The sequence below is a fragment of the Astatotilapia calliptera genome, chromosome 7 (assembly GCF_900246225.1).
Source record: "Astatotilapia calliptera chromosome 7, fAstCal1.2, whole genome shotgun sequence".
NCBI classification, from domain to species: Eukaryota; Metazoa; Chordata; class Actinopteri; order Cichliformes; family Cichlidae; genus Astatotilapia; species Astatotilapia calliptera.
In genome coordinates, this window is record NC_039308.1 from 40421934 (window position 1) to 40439637 (window position 17704).

Sequence of the window (17704 nt, forward strand, 5' to 3'; positions counted from 1 at the left end):
CCTGGATGACTGAGAACCTTCACAGACATATTGTAGCCAACCTTTACATGGAAGAAGTGGAGAGAAAGGCTCTTTGCTCTTTTAAAGGGAGAGTACCCAGCCACTGGTACAGATATGTAGAAGACACCTGGGTCAAAATCAAAACACAAGAAGTGGAATCCTTCACTGCGCAAATTAACGCTGTGGATAAAAACATCAAGTTCACCAGGGAAGACACAAAGGACAACTGTTTGCCTTTCCTGGACTGCGCTGTGCACATTGAAGAGAACGGCAAACTCAACATCGAAGTTTACCAGAAGCCCACACACACGGACCAGTACCTCCACTTTTAGTCCCATCACCCTTTGGAACACAAACTTGGAGTAATTAGGACCCTACACCACCGGGCAGAACATGTTCCCTTTAAACCTGAAGGGAAAAAGAAGGAACACACACATGTAAAGGAAGCACTTAAAACATGCGGTTATCCTAATTGGGCGTTTGTAAAGTCAGCAAAGATTCACAGAAAAGAAGATCAGGACACCAGCGAGGGAGGATAAGAAGGACAGACGCAACAACATTGTCATCCCCTATGTAGCCGGTGTATCAGAGAAACTCAGGAGAGTTTTCTCCAAACACGACATTCCAGTGTACTTCAGACCCAGCAACACGCTCAGACAGAAACTGGTTCATCCCAAAGACAAAACCCAAAAACACAAACTTAACAATGTGGTGTATGCTGTACAGTGCAGCGAGGAATGCTCAGACCTCTACATTGGAGAGACCAAACAGCCACTTCACAAGCGCATGGCACAACACAGAAGAGCCACCTCCACAGGACAAGACTCAGCAGTCCATCTGCATCTTAAGGATAAAGGTCACTCTTTCGAGGATGCCAATGTTCACATTTTGGACAGAGAGGACAGATGGTTTGAAAGAGGAGTGAAAGAAGCCATCTATGTCCACTGTGAATGACCATCTTTGAACAGAGGCGGGGGTTTACGACACCAACTCTCTACCATCTATAATCCAGTTTTGAGATCCCTTCCCAGACGCCTTAACGCCCACTCACATCCTGGGCCATCTGACCTCAGGAAATCATATGATAGGGTGGGGCCAGGTTTCACAATGAGCTCACCCGAAACCCTCGCTGATTGGGACCCACACCCATTTTCACACCTTGGCTCAGGCGATTAGAGGATCATCAGGGGGTCCTTTTGTCCCTCTGTGGGGGGTTACTCCCACTAGGCTTATATCTGGGACTCTCCACCAGTTGACCTTAGAACTGAAGAAGCTTCTCGGATGAGAAGCTCAAGCAACTTAAACAAGTCCAGACGCTTTTCTTTCCAAGCTCCTTAGACTATCCTATAGCATGTGGTTCCGTTACACTGAGCATGTTCTCCTTCAGTACAACCAGAAATCTTCTCTGTCGCCTCTGTGGTTCAATATATCCATTGTCCCACCTCTGCACATATCCAAACCATCTCAGTCTTGCCTCTGACTCCAAATCACTCAGCCTGAGCTGTCCATCAGATATACTATGACCCCTGACACTTGACTCCACCCACTCCACTCCGACTGGATTCTCTTTCATCTTTTGCAATGCTCTTTCTTCACTAGGAGGCATAGTCCTGCTCAGAGATTGTCAGTTCTTTCCCATAGCTGTAATGAATGCTTGATCAGCTTGAACCCTCTGTGCAGCTCTGCAAATCAGCAGTACGCTTCTTCATTCCTCAGGCACCCTCACTCTCTCCCTAACCTTAATTTTGTTGAAAACTTCCACTGCTCTCTGCCCCCAGACATGTCCATACATCCATAGCCTGGATGAATGTGAATGGACCAACCGCTTTTCCACTTCATCCTCTGAGCTGCTCTCTCTTCTGACTTAAAGATTCCCTGCACTTCCTCTCGGTTATCCATTGTTTTCTCTATTCTATTCATCTGCTCCTCAAAGTACTATTTCCATCTTCTCAACACACGCACTTCACTTTATTCATTTCCATCTCTATTCTTAATCACGGGTGCTGCACATCCTCTCCAGTGCAATCTCTCTGCCAAGCCAGTCGATCTTCTGTAACCTTGTCTTCAACTCCCCCAACACTATTAACATTCATATTCAAGATTACTCCAACTCCATTTCACTTCCTATCTACACTATGGTACACCAGTCTGATTCCATGAAATTGTCCTTCTTTACGAGCCCTATATTTGATTTGGCCAACATCTTACATCAGATCCTCTTGCTGGTGCAACCCTTTTCTTTTACCCTGGCTTGGGATGAGCACTAAGAGTCCCCTCATTCAACTTTATTGTATAGAACATAGAACAGGAAATTATAACACATTTCACCAAAGAGTTAAAGAAATCTCTTTGTCATGGACATAGAAAGTTGTCCCAGAGTGATCCCTGTGAGACACCTGGTGGGCAAATATAGACTTGACAAAAAGAAAAAAAAAAAGTCAAGAGGTTAACCTGTTAAACTCCAAGAGTCAATTCTGAGGTTCCTGCTCAAAAATAACATGCCCAAAATTAATACAGTATTTCTCTGCATGATGTCATGTCTCATGATGTGGGAGGTCAGTGCCACAGGCCTGTAATCCAGGGGACCTGGCGTCTTTGGTAGAGGGACGAGGCATGATGTTTTCCACAGCACTGCAACCCTCTGCAGACTCGGACTCAACATGAACAGTTTATGAAAGACTCCACAAAGCTGGGGCCACAGGCCTTGAGGAAGCGGGGACTCGCCCCTTCTGGTCCAGCAGACTTGCCTGAGTGGAGTCTCCTCATTTGCATCCGAACCTGGTCGTGAGTGAAAGTGATAAGTGGGGGAAGGGTGTCAGAGGCAACAGTGCTATGTATATGTATATATACATAGCACTGTATATATATATATATGTATATATATACGGAACGGAGCAGTTGTCAGCCACCTCCTGTACATGGATGACATCAAGCTGTATGCCAAGAGTGAACGAGACATCGATTCACTGATCCACACTACCAGGCTATACAGCAATGACATTGGAATGTCGTTCGGACTGGAGAAGTGTAGTCGGATGGTAACAAAGAGAGGGAAGGTAGTCAGAACTGAGGGGATTGAACTACCAGAAGGCAACATTGCAGACATAGAGGACAGTTACAAGTACTTGGGGATCCCACAGGCGAATGGGAACCATGAAGAGGCCGCTAGAAAAGCTGCAACCACCAAGTACCTGCAGAGGGTCAGGCAAGTCCTGAGGAGTCAGCTGAATGGTAAGAACAAGATCCGGGCCATCAACACGTACGCCCTGCCCGTGATCAGGTACCCTGCTGGGGTAATAGGCTGGCCAAAGGAGGAGATAGAAGCCACTGACATAAAGACAAGAAAGCTCCTTACCAATGCATGGAGGGTTTCACCCCAAGTCCAGCACCCTGAGGCTGTACGCTAAGCGGAAGGAAGGGGGCCGGGGACTGGTGAGTGTCAGCACCACAGTCCAGGATGAGACAACGAACATCCAAGAATACATTGGGAAGATGGCCCCAACTGACCGAGTACTCAGTGAATACCTCAGACAGCAGAAACCCAAGAAAGAGGAGGGAGACGAGGAACCATCATGGAAGGACAGGCCCCTGCACGGTATGTACCACCGGCAGATAGAGGAGGTGGCTGATATCCAGAAATCCTACCAGTGGCTGGACAAAGCTGGACTGAAAGACAGCACAGAGGCACTAATCATGGCAGCACAAGAACAAGCTCTGAGCACAAGATCCATAGAGGCTGGGGTCTATCACACCAGGCAAGACCCCAGGTGCAGGCTGTGTAAAGATGCCCCAGAGACAATCCAGCACATAACAGCAGGGTGCAAGATGCTAGCAGGCAAGGCATACATGGAACGCCATAACCAAGTGGCCGGCATAGTGTACAGGAACATCTGTGCCGAGTATAACCTGGAAGTCCCGAGGTCAAAATGGGAGATGCCCCCAAGGGTGGTGGAGAATGACCGAGCTAAGATCCTGTGGGACTTCCAGATACAGACGGACAAAATGGTGGTGGCTAACCAACCGGACATAGTGGTGGTAGACAAACAGAAGAAGACGGCCGTAGTGATCGATGTAGCGGTTCCGAATGACAGCAATATCAGGAAGAAGGAACACGAGAAGCTGGAGAAATACCAAGGGCTCAGAGAAGAGCTCGAGAGGATGTGGAGGGTGAAGGTAACGGTGGTCCCCGTGGTAATCGGAGCACTAGGTGCGGTGACTCCCAAGCTAGGTGAGTGGCTCCAGCAGATCCCGGGAACAACATCGGAGATCTCTGTCCAGAAGAGCGCAGTCCTGGGAACAGCTAAGATACTGCGCAGGACCCTCAAGCTCCCAGGCCTCTGGTAGAGGACCCGAGCTTGAAGGATAAACCGCCCGCAGGGGCGCGCTGGGTGTTTTTTTTTTTTTTTAGATAGATAGATAGATAGATAGATAGATAGATAGATAGATAGATAGATAGATAGATAGATAGATAGATAGATAGATAGATATTAAAAAAGGCACGTGATTTTGAAAGGGGTCACCTGGCTAAATACAGCTGTAGGTGGAACTGTCCAAATTAAGATCAGGATATGGTGTCACTCATGGGGCATTGGTATCAGTGACAAAAGAGACAGATAGAAAATAGAAAATCATGGAATTTCATTCCCATTCACTATGGCATTTAACTGCCATTCACACTGCTACTAATAATGAGGATAAAGAAGAAGGCAATAACAACATATGTTGACGTTGTTTCTTTGGAAAAATCTGACCAATTAAAAAATAAATACAAATTGTGTCTTTAAGCAAAGCCAGCTATCAACAATAGTCCATATTACTTTTTAAAAAAATAAAACACAATCTTATTCCTAATCTTTTCTAATAATGCAAGCCCATTCATGCTACAAAAACATGTGGAAGGCAGAAACTCATGGAAGCCTTTTGAAAATGTGTTATCAATAAGGAGAAGAGGAGACAGGGAATGTCAATTCTTTCATGAAAATTGATTGGTTCCTATTTATTCACAGAAGTAAACACAAAGCCTACATGTTTGCCGTATTCACAGAGCTCAAGGAATATAATATCAAGTGACACTATGACACAAATCACACGAAAAATACAACAACTTACAAGGCCAACCGAGAACAGAAAAGATGAGTTGTTGATAGGTTTGAGGAAGCAACAAAAGGATCAGCGATACAGCTGTGAAAGCTGGCCATATTACTGTCAGCATGATAACATCGGCTCCAAAAGCATACTCCGACACGCAACAGGCACTTGCCAAGATCAACTTGACAAGAAGCTCTGTGACGGATCGCTCGCTGTTCTCACTATTCACAGTCAGTGCTTTTATCTGCCCACCGACATCCAGCTTGAGGTAACGGACATGCAATGTGAATGTGATTTAGAAAATGAAGGATAAATTTGGACGCATTTGGAACTACTTACCTTTGTGAACATTTTTTTCTGTAATGAACCACAAAACTGCCTTCCAGGCTCAAACAAAAGCACCTCAGTGACATTCTGGCAGCTCCACAGTTCATTCATTCATAACATTGATGCGTGTGTAAAGGCAAAGAAGTGCCAAGTTTCAGGGGCAAGTTAAACAGTAAGTACTGTCTTCATGCAGAAATCTGCCTCAGAGGGTTTTCTTCCCTTACTGGAAAACAGTTCTCTAACGTTTCCTTAAATTTTACTTGAGCTGCATACATTTAACACAGGAAATTTATGTATTTCTATATTTTGACAAGTGTTTAGTCCATACGAAAACAAAAACATATCAAATTCCAAAGACATGCTGTTAGACACTGGCTTGCAAAAACATAGCTCACTAAATGCAAGTTAAAAAAATGTACTTGCACTTCTTTACATTAAAAAAAGGTGAACTATTCGAACGCATTGTTTAAAAAAAAAAAGCCCTTATAGTTTTTGGTTGTCTGGCTCCCTTGATATCAAATTAGGCTCTTTGTGGCCTGCAAGTTAAAATGAGCTGGGTAAAGGTAAGTAGGTTAGGTAAAGGCTGGGTAAAGGTCTCCAGTTTGGTTTGAAGCAACATATTCCACTGATGGATTTTACTGATATCTGTTTAATTATTTAATTGAAGTTCAGAGTCCCTTTCGTGTCTGTCATAATGTTTTACAGTCTCCAGTATCAGTTGGCAGTATTTTTTTTAATCACTAGCGGTAACAGTAGATAATGTGTGTGTTTTTCTCTTGCTGTTTCCCTGTTTCCCTCTGACAACATTTTTTTCTGCTAGCCTGGGCTAAATTACAAGTTAATAATTAACCGTTAAAGAAGTGTTCATTGTTCACTGACACCACTACTGCAAAAAGGGGGCTATAAAACTGACAGGGGCACAAGATGAAGGCACATAGTGAATCAAAAAATCTAATTAAATGAACAGCAGGGCGACCAGAGCTCCCATGATTTTCACTCCATAATTTCTACCACATTGATTTCATGAGTCACAAATGCCTCACTAATGTATATAGTAATGTTTTTAATGAATTTATGACACGTTGATTAACTATGACACATTTACATTAAGAATAGATGCTACAATATGTTGCATTTTGATAAAATCTAAAGGTTCAAACTTTTTAGCTTTTGATTTATCCTTGAAATTTCTTTTTCCATAAGGTGTACGCTGTGCTGGTTCTGTGTGACGGCTCCTTTGTAATAGGCTGATAAGGCTGAATATTATGTGCTTGACTGATAAAAAAATCATTCGATTTTATTATAGGTGCTTTCCACCATGTTCTTGTCTTTTTGCTACGCTTACAGATCAATGTCCAGTTCTTCGTCACCATCTGAGTCGTCGCCCGGTTCCTCTATTTTTACGCCTAGGCCGCTGTCCAAATCAGTATCAGCAAACAAGACCTTGGAGTTTTTTTGTGGTTTTCCATCATGTTTTTTGCTGCTTGAGGGTGGTTCCTCATCTTCCTCCTCGCTGTCCTCCCTGTTGTCTGGGAGAATGACCACCTCCTCCTTGGCACTGGGGTCAATGTCTGCCTTAAACCAGACAGACTTGTACCCCTCCTCCACCCGTCTCTCCTTTGTCAGGATGGGTTTTACTTCCTTCTCGCTGTCAGCCTTATCTGAGCCTACATCACTGGTGTCATCAGGCAAAAGGTCATGCAGTGGTGCAGAAGACCTTTCGATGGCCTCTTTGGTTGGAATATCCCATACTGATTTTGGTGTCTGTTCACTTTTTGTCTCTGGACCACTTGAGCCCGTGCTTCCTCCATCATCATCATCACGCTGAAAGGCTTCATTGGTGTACTGGATGCCCTCTTTTTGGCTTGGGCCTTGACCCAGCTGTGGATAGAACAACAGAAAGGGGAGAACATTTATAAACAAGAGGACTTGAAAGTGTTATTCACAACAAGCTGCTACATCAGTGTATACAATGAATATATATTTTAATGGAAAAGCATCAGAAACCCTTCCCTTCAGACTTGTCTTTGAATCAAGGATTCACAATGGTAAAACTGTGTCCTTACTATGACTTCCAGTAGACATTTTCTACACTTAGCTTGCTGTTTTGAATCTCCTTTAATGCTGTTTCATAAAGTAAACCCTAATGATGAGAAAAAATGACCTCAAATGCTTTAGTCAGGGAATATATTTATTCAGCTAACAGTCTTCATTTTATTCTTACTGAGACTGACTGACACAAAACCCTGTCTATTCATATTATAAATGCTCTTGTCCAATTGTAGATGTTGGACTGTATTGTAATACCGATTCAATATTTGCCCTAAATCTTACTGTGAACTATGCAGTCAACAAGAATTCATATAAAAGAGAAAGGGGAAGGGAAAGGGAAGTTACCAGCCAGAATCAAAGCAAATAACCCAAAAGGGCCACCATGATTCAGGGGGTTGGGAAGCTCATCTTGTAACCAGAAGGTTGCCGGTTTGATCCCCAGATTTGTCTGGCCTGGTTGTTGTGTCCTTGGGCAAGGCACTTCACCCTACTGCCTACTGCTGTTGGACAGAGGGGCCGATGGCGCGATATGGCAGCCTCGCTTCTGCCAGTCTGCCCCAGGGCAGCTGTGGCTACAACAGTAGCTGCCTCCACCAGTGTGTGAATGTGAGAGTGAATGAATAGTGGAATTGTAAAGCGCTTTGAGTGTCTGGAAAAGTGCTATTTAAATGCAATCCATTATTATTATTATTAAAAGCTACAGGTAAAACATTGCACACTGCTAAATCAATGTGGACTTCTTTATAGAGTGCAGAAAAATGAGCTAAAACAGAAGTGAGCAAAGAGAAATAATCAGAAGGAGGAGGACATATTTACAAAAGGTTTTTTTTTAATTGTGGGTTATTGTTGAACTAGCTTCAGAAAAATTTTCCTGAAGGACTGTTGACACCATATCTGATGGGAAGTTTCTTTCATCCACTGAAACAGACACTGACTTTGCATGGAGCATACCTGGGCCCTTCCTGTAGCTTCCATTAGATATTTGTTTCCCCAGTTTATCGTAGTCTTCCCATTGCTTAAAATGACCTCAAAATATTTTTCATATTTATGTTAATTCATCTGGCTGTTGACTGATATTCTGTGGGATGAATATTGAATACAGAATAGAATAATTAATTGATCCTCTGCTGTTTTTGAAAGTTTGTTTACTTACAAGAAATGAACAGTCTTTAATTGTTATGATAGTTTAACATTAATGGAGACAGAACGTCAACCAAAAATCCAGAAAAAAAACACACCCGGTGTGGGGATTTGGTGTTCTAGTTACCAAGCAGCCAAGATACCTACAGGATTTTGAGTTTCTGTAAAGAGCAGTGGGTCATAATCCCTCCACAGGTGTGACCAAACCTGGTGACCAGCTACAAGAAACATCTTACCACTGTGCTTGAAAAAAAGGGTTCCTAGTGTGAAATTATGCTGCAATTTAGCCTGAATCTCAAAGGTCACAAGGTGTATAAACATTAAACAAGTGAAAATAGTACAAATAAAATATTTCATAAGGAATCTTTTATCTTGTCCTTAAATCTGTTTAACTGAAACCAAGGTGGTCAAAAATGAAAATGTGTGAATAGTAAAGACCAACGTGTTGGAAAGGGATGAGTCTGGATGAATGTGAAAGTTCACCCACACCTAAACCTTAAACTTACGGAGCTTCGAAATATGTTGGCTTCATAGATCTTCTTCCAGTCTGCCTTCCCATTCTGCATGCGATGGGCAAGCACACCAATGACCACCAGACAAATTAACAGGAGAGCACCCAAGGTTGCACCCAGTGCTGCCATCTCCACTGTTCCATATTCACCAGATGGGTTGATGACTGCAGAAACAATAAAAAAAAAAAAACCCTCATTAAAGAGTCTAAACCCTTTCTGTAAACTGAAGTGTTTTTCATCAAATGCTTTTTATTGGAGTGATAATTCTAACTGTAAATGTCAGATTAATCTTTGTTACTTGGAATGGACATTTTAGGCGAAACGTAGAAGTTTAGCACACTAAAGCTGTGGTTAAGTAACTTTAACACAAAAACTGATAGATTAAGACTGGTTTGATAAGGGTTGACTGCACATAGCTTAAGAAAAATGAAATGACAGATACAATATGTGGATTATAGATCTGCCACTTACTAAAAATGCCATGCTAAAAGTCCATACTGAACAAGTGGCGAGCTCAAAAATCAAGACAAAGCCAAGAACTGCAGTTCCTCAAGTGGCCACTTGAGACTTGCTAGTTGAACCCCATGAACTCCCCTGTTAAAACGCCTAATGCAGAGTTTTCTCCTTTATAACAACTCAGGAGAAAGAGATTTTTTTTAATATCTCATCCACCTGGATAGTGGATCTGGGTGCTTGGCCACTCGATAAGTGTCCACTGCACCAGACTAGCTTCTCCTAGATGTAATCTTGTCTACTGTAAGTCAGTAAACCAGACCACACCGTTGTGTTTGTGCTGTTGATGCCTTTTGAAGGAATTTAAATGGATTATCTAACTAATAATAACTAATAATATGGTTTTCTCATGTATCCAAATTCTAACACCAAATAAGAACAAAGTTAAACAGCATGGCAGTAGCTGACATGCTAATACTAGTTTCAAAATGCATGGACAGATCAACATCCATCTATTACGCTGAGTATGAACTTGACATATACACATTTTAAGCTTTCAGAACATATTGAAGATTTATTTGAACTAGTCTTTACTGCACTTTTTTTTCTTTCTTTATTATTTATTTATTTAGGAATAACTGCTGTGATGAATGAGAAGTATATGGGCCAATGCTTAATACCAACAATGAGACTTTAAAGACATTTTTATAGCTTTGGAACAATGTGAAAAAAGCCTTTATAGGAAGTTAGAAGTATATTCCTGTCTAAAATAAGGCTGGATGACAAAAACAATTTAGTATTATTATTTTAGGAAGTTTATGATTTTTTTTAATTAAATAGAATATTCTAGCTTTTGGTGTGTGATTTTTTAAAAAACATTTTTAGTCTCAAAGGTTATCCAATTATTTTTTTTGTTTCCTGTGAATTTCATTTATTTTCCATGTACTACCCCTTTCCCCAAGGTCATTTCTAAAAAAAACAAAAAACAAAAATAACAAAACAAAAATATGTGTGTGTGTTAAAATATGTGTTGGTAAATCCTTTGTTTGCCTGGCAATGATTCTTCTTAGATTTACTGCTTGTTTGTGTGTGTGTGTTTCCCCCCCCCAAAGGACCACATTTGATCTGATGAAGAGTAATGGGTAAGCACCTGGTGGTGCCTTGCTGGGAGTGGAGAAACTTTCTTCAGGGGTCAAAGTGGGATTAATGGCTGAAGAACTGTCTTCAGTGGATGCAGCAGAGTTAGTGGTGCTCTCACTGGGGCTGGTCGTTGAGACGCTGGTGCTGGTTGTGGATTCACCTGTGGTTGTTGTGGTCATAAAGTCTGTAGTAGTCTGAGGTAAACTGGTGGTGGTGATACCTGGGAGGAGAGCACACTTTGAAGCTTAGTGGTTTTACCTGTGTCTTCATGTTCTGCTTTAGATGTCTATACACGGCCGTTTTAGCGTTCTTGAAAGGTCTTTGCAAGCCACATGGACATGAATCTTGATGCATGTAGCTAATCCTTTTTCAGTCTGGGCCAGGATATAGCTGTTATTCTTCTGCTTTCTGTCTTAATGCCACACTCCGCTGGATTGGCCATGACAACTCAAGGACACATCATATAGCCAGGTTCTGTGGCCTCAAATCAACAAGACTTTCTTCTTTGTTGGAGTTCCAAACATTTTACTGTGCACATATTACTTCCATATATTCCATTTGGGTTGGTTTGTCGAGTGCAATTGCCGTTAAGATCAGCACCATTTCAAGAAAGATTCCTATTTGGTGGGCAAGTAGACATATATCATAATTGCAGTCGCACTGCAAGATGGTCATCCTAAACTTCTGACACCATCAAAAGTTCATCCAGGACGGTCTTTGGTTGTAAACCAACTTTGAGCATAAGTATGGTGTGATAGTCCATGATGTGGGTCACTGTTTTAGAGTCCCAATTCTTTCACATTGTCCCTCTCTCATCTGGGACATTCAAAATGACACTCTAAATATTAGTATTATAAGTTATTCAGATTGGGTGCAAGTAAATTTTCATCATATTTTTCTTTTGCAAGACCTTGAATCACGTTTAAGGCAAAGTTTTTAAGTTACTGTCACAAACAGAGAAAATCAGATTGACAGGGGGCAAAAAAAAGAAACTTGCATTTTAAGTTTAAAGGGGTACAACAATGTACAGTAGAAATCAATCCAATAAATAAAAGTGGGACCCCCCCCCCCCCCCACACACACACACACACACACAAAGACAAAGAAACCCTCCTTAAAAACCAACCTTAAAAAAGAACAAAGAAACAAAGAAATAAAGTGAAAGAGGGATAAACTTATAGGGACTCCTGTTGCTCAGGAGTTAGAGTACTTCGTTTACCAACTGAAAGGTCAGACTCTTCTAGTCCACATGCTGAAGTATCCTCAGGCAAGATACACTAGTACATCCTCTGGAGAGGGAGTGTGTGTGGATATGAATAGATAGTACTGTATAAATATGTGTGTGGGATTGGGTGAATGGGACTTGTGGTAGAGCTTTGAGCTCTGACTGAGTAGAAAGGTGCTATACAGGTATCAGCCCATTTGTTGCATTGACAGAACAAGTGGAGTCAGCAGCATATTGTGGAAGGTTTCATTTACCTAATTTCACCTCCACTGACAGCTGAGCTGTGGCTGTTTCATCATTGGTTGAATCTAGTGCCAATACCTGAAAGTTCAAAGACAAAGTTAAATGCTTGATAAGAAACTTGCTCACTTCATCAGTCATTTTAACTTTAACTAGACTTGTAGACTCACTTCCAGGGACAGGGTTTCCTCTGGGAGTTCCTTAGTCATGAATAAGAAGCCGTTAATGATGGAGAATTCACTCCTCCCCTTAATGGAATAAGTGATGTGGGGATTCAGACCCTGTTTCAACATATGTAGGAAAAAAAGTTGGTGCTGAGCATGAAGTAGATTGAAAACTCCCAAAAGACTTTGTTAGTAATCAAACAAACTCCCAATGGAGTAGTTTGCCACTAAACTGCATAATGTCATGAAATAATGTATAAGTCTCTCCATCAGTGAAAATAACTACATCATGTCTGGAAACAGTTGACAGAATGGCTGGACATGCACCACTGCTGGCTGTTACCAAAATGAGCTTTCACTTAACAAACTTGTACATAACAAAAGTCAAACATTCTTGCTGGAACATTCTTTTGTTTTTGAACAAATAATCAATACAAGCATTTGTAAACTACATTTAAATGGCATTTCAGGAAATTTACAAAAGATGCTAAGGAAACATGAGGAAATGGATCATTGAGACATGGAACTGTTAGCTCTAATTTCCCACTTCCATTTCCATAAAAAACTACAGAGAATAAAGAAACACAAGTCAAACCTAGAAGAAGAATAAGTTTGGGAACACAGCCTATGAGCAGGTATCATCCATCCATCCATCCATCCATCCATCCATCCATCCATCCATCCATCCATCCATCCATCCATCCATCCATCCATCCATCCATCCATCCATCCATCCTTTCACCTCTTGAAACACTTGTTTCACCTAGTCACATTGGTGTTTAAGGGTTTGAGTAACTGCATTTTACCGCTGTGGCAGCATAATCTTCATCTGTGGCAATAATCTGCAGTGGCGTGTCCTTGTTTGTCAGATCCATCGCCATGGCACCTACTGAAGAGATGACTCCTTCATAATGATCTTTCTGAAATTTTGGGGGGTGTAAGCTTTTGACTTGGACACTGATTGTGATGGTAGTGGTGGCAAACTGATGAGTGTTCACCTTCTGACTGGCCTGTGAAAGAAAAACACAGCTGAAAACATCAGGATTGTATAATACTGAAAATTTCCTGAGATTAACCTGACAAAGAAATTCATACATTTAAATTATTGATGTAATAATTTAATAAGATTTTCTGCCAATTTTATGTCATGTTTAGGGACCAACAGACTGCCTGTCTGCTCTTTGTAGGCCGATTCTCGCTTCAGTTTGGGAATGAGAATCGGCCTCAGGTGGAGGACATATAGCAGAATGTGGCAGCATTGGAAGTAATGCAGATGTTGGACTGACTGATTTACCAGACTGAATTGGCCAGAATCTGAGTGATCTTGTGAACATCAACAATAGGCCTCTCTGGGATAGTTTAAGTTGGGTTTTCTTTTTTGTTTTTGTTCTTTTTTACTGTTTTGGTTACATCCTGCATCTGTTTACTTACATCTATTGAAAAAATCCAGTTTGATTACAGTTTTTAGCACAAATTACACCATCATTTGATAACAGCAAGAGAATATGTTGTGTTTACTAGCACTGTCAAAGTGATCGTCCCCAACACATCAGCTGGCTTCAGCATGGTAATGTTCCCCGTGTTTGAGTTGATCTCGAACAGACCAGCATCATTTCCTGCAAACACAGACAAACTAGGCTTCTTCTTTCTGCTAATAACCAACAACTCTGCAATTGTTTGTTATAATTCAAGTTATATACCACTTAGGAATGAATATGTTATCTCCTCATTTATTCCAGAGTCTCCATCAATGGCGTACAGAGGTCCTGGTTTCAGCGGTAACACTCCAGGCTGCGAAAGCAAAATCACAGTTATGGCCTCAAAGTGTTTATCAGGTCGTCCAACGGCATTTAAAACCTTCTCATTCATTAACAATATTAAAAGCTAAAATGATAAAATACCCCTCTATATAATACTTTATATATGTATATAATACATATAATTACTACAATGGGAGTAACTCACCTCCTGTTCACTAAGGACAACAAATCCAGTATAGCCGGTACTCTGGCAAATTACATTCTCGTTCATGTTATGTGGGGTGCATGGCTGGAACCATGGCGGTCTGTTGTCCCCATCTAAGATAGTGACTGCAATAGTTGTGGTGGCACTATATCTTTCTGGTTCTTGTGTGTCCTAAAAAATGTCGGAAGAAGAAACATCCAAATGCCAGAATGAAAAACCATAGGTATCCTCCAGAGTTAGGAGGAAACTATTATTGTGTATAATCAGAAATGTTGACTACTCACCAGAACTTCCAATACCAGCTGCACATTTTTGACTTTTTCATAATCAAGGCGCGCATTAACAAGAATAACTGCACTAGTCGGTGACTGCAGTCTAAAGTAATCCTGCAGATATGAAAAAGGAAATAAAAATGTTTAGATCACTGTGCATCTTTGACCTTACTCTGGTCAAAGATGCTGGAACTAATATCTGCTGTCTCATGTGAGACAAAAGAAAAAAGTCTTACAGATTCAGGTGTGAGTGTATAGTAGAGTGTGGGATTGTCCAAGTCTTTGGCAGCGAACTGACCCACAGTGGTCCCTATAGGTGCTATCTACATAAAAAAAAAGTACCACTAAATAAGGTACATTTAAAAAGAAGATATGAGGGCTATCTACTCGTGCCACAACACAAAAATTAATAAATAGATTAAAGAATTACAAAGACAAATAATAACTTCTCTAGTATTTCAACCCTTACCTCACTGACTTGAACATCGTACGGATTTTTATCAAAGCTGGGAGGGTTATCATTCAAATTGCCAATGACTACAATGATGACGATGTTTATCTGGAAACAGATTAAATTGACATTAGTGTATCAGATAACACATGACCATTAAGTACAAGCAAAGTCTGAGTCTGTGAAAAACACACAGCTGAGTGAAAAACTGAAGACGTTTATTGTTAACCCTGCTCAGCGTGTTTAAAGGCAGTTTTACCGTCAGTCCTGTGGTTTTTTTACACGTGATGCGGACCGGAAAACTTTTTTCAGTCTGCAAAGAAAACAAATTTTATACGATTTTACTCTTAAGCAGTGCAGAAATTACACAGAGACGAGTTTCAATCTTATTGGTATTATTAGTCATGACTGACAGTACCTCATAGTCAAACACCTTTGCAGCTGTCAGCTTGTTTCCATTAATTGAAAATGGGTTTGAGTCTGCAGCTGGAGGAGTAAATTCAAGGGTCACATCTGGCTCGACAGTTATTGTCTCAACAACGTCACCTATTCCGTTGTTTTCTGGAAACTGCACACTTGAAGGAGCCGAACAGACTTGTGGGAGAAGAAAAAAGATGTTCTAATTAAAGAGACAGACCATTAACACATTTATTAATTACGGTAACATTTTATTAAGTTATTAACACAAGTTAATAGATGTCTACCAGTTTTACTTGTTTTTATGTATACAGAGAAAGTACTAAAGTAATCTGTAAGCAACTTGACAGTTATGTGCATATCTCAAAGGCAGACTTAGAATTCCACTATTTTTCACTGGCTATAGAACTATTGAAAAATAGTTTAGAAATTGTTGCAATTGCTCAGAGTGTCTTCCATTTGGTTTCCATTTGGTTGCCTAAAGGCTTTATATACTGGTGCTTCAGCTAGGATGTTAGAAACTCTTTTAGAGTGATTTTTGAATATGTCTGTTAGATTATTCCCCTTATTCCACAATAATTGAGGCCTATGTGTACCAAGAAACATTCATTTCTGGGAGCACAGTGGAAACTGCTCTGAGTGAAAGTGATTTTATCACCTCGCCTTCATCTTTGTCTCAACAGACAGTTTACAAAGCAGTAGAATTTGGAAAAAACTGTGTAGTTTCCTGAAATGTTGACAGATGTGGAGGAGCACAAGGAATAAACAATCACAATAAAACTAGTACAGTTTAAAATATTGAATAAGTCAAGTTAGTTTAATAAATACTTAAAGAGCTGTTAAAATACTTAAAGAGTTGCAAGCTATAAAAAACAAAAAAGAAATGTAAAAATGTAAAAAAATGCATCAAACAGCGTGTCTGTTGGCTTCTAGACTTTTGACCCCCTCCCCTTTCTTTTCTTTCACTCATTTCTTAGCTCACAGGCTTTCACTAGCTGTCCAATACACACTGATAACAACAACAACAACAACAACAACAACAAATGGTAAATGGCCTGCAAATACCACTGAACACACTGTTATGCAGCCCATTATTTTTTTTTATAGGAACAGAGATCAACAGTCAGGTAAACAACAAGTGAAACAACAGAGATGGATACTCACTGGTCTGAGCCAATGTCTGAAACGGAATCAGAAGGATGAAGCAGAGGAGTGTTGTCGCAGTGAAGTGTGGATAAATATTCTCCATGTCGTTGTCCGACTGTGTCTTCGTCAGTCCCGACTGATCTGCCTCTCGTCTGTGTCGATCTGCTTGCGTTTATGGCTGCACTGGACTTTTACCCATCATAAAACCCATTACATGTATTCCTGTTTGCTGTGAAGTCATATAAGGTCTTTTTCTGTGACTAATTGTCTTTTATTTGACAAGATTGACATGACGATGCATGTTAATATTGTTTGCACATCTGCAGAAGTGATGATAGTATTTGAGATCATTAAATTATGTATTCCCTCATCTGCTATTCCTTAACTTTAGGACACTCAATGTGTCCTATCGCAAGGTCATGTGTCTTGATTTGCATTTATGGTTGACAACAGTGGGATAAACATAACACATACAACACGCCTAGTACAGAGGCCAGTACAGTGGTATTAAGACTTTTCAGTTGTTAAACACTTTATACTGAATTTGACTAATATTATATAAATAAAAGCCTTTTTAGGGCGACCATGGCTCAGGGGGTTGGGAATCGCATCTGTAACCGGAAGGTAGCCGGTTCGATCCCTGGGCTCTCTGTCATGGTCGTTGTGTCCTTGGGCAAGACACTTTACCCTACTTGCCTACTGGTGTTGGCCAGAGGGGCCGATGGCGCGATATGGCAGCCTCGCTTCTGTCAGTCTGCCCCAGGGCAGCTGTGGCTACAACCGTAGCTGCCTCCACCAGTGTGTGAATGAATAGTGGTATTGTAAAGCGCTTTGGGTGCCTTGAAAAGCGCTATATAAATCCAATCCATTATTATTATTGTCCCTATTAATCCATACACAACCCATAATTAGACATGTTTGTACTTTATAGGAGCCCCCCTTTGCGAACAGATGACTTTGTCCACTTTTATGTGTTAGATGCCTAAAAGACTGTAAGTACAAGAACGAATGAAGCAGAATAAAAATAAAAACAGTTCCTTGAATGTTCACTTGATGCTGCAAAAATACGTCAGCCCTCATAGACTCACATGATGAAATGTCCAACTTTACAG

The 17704-nt window shown here is 40.8% G+C and overlaps 1 protein-coding gene across 1 annotated transcript; it reads right to left on the minus strand.

Annotated features, from left to right (window-relative positions):
• Positions 1-6628: 6628 nt before the first annotated feature.
• On the minus strand, positions 6629-16727 carry cdhr5b (cadherin-related family member 5b). Its single transcript, XM_026177016.1, has 15 exons — positions 16611-16727; positions 15448-15623; positions 15289-15342; positions 15048-15137; positions 14815-14901; positions 14591-14692; positions 14307-14477; positions 14042-14132; positions 13860-13957; positions 13148-13351; positions 12348-12458; positions 12192-12258; positions 10723-10932; positions 9114-9283; positions 6629-7296 (listed from the first exon to the last, which is right to left on the minus strand). The coding sequence occupies exons 1-15, from the start codon at positions 16693-16695 to the stop codon at positions 6757-6759; spliced, it is 2256 nt and encodes a 751-aa protein (XP_026032801.1). The 5' UTR covers positions 16696-16727; the 3' UTR covers positions 6629-6756.
• Positions 16728-17704: the final 977 nt, after the last annotated feature.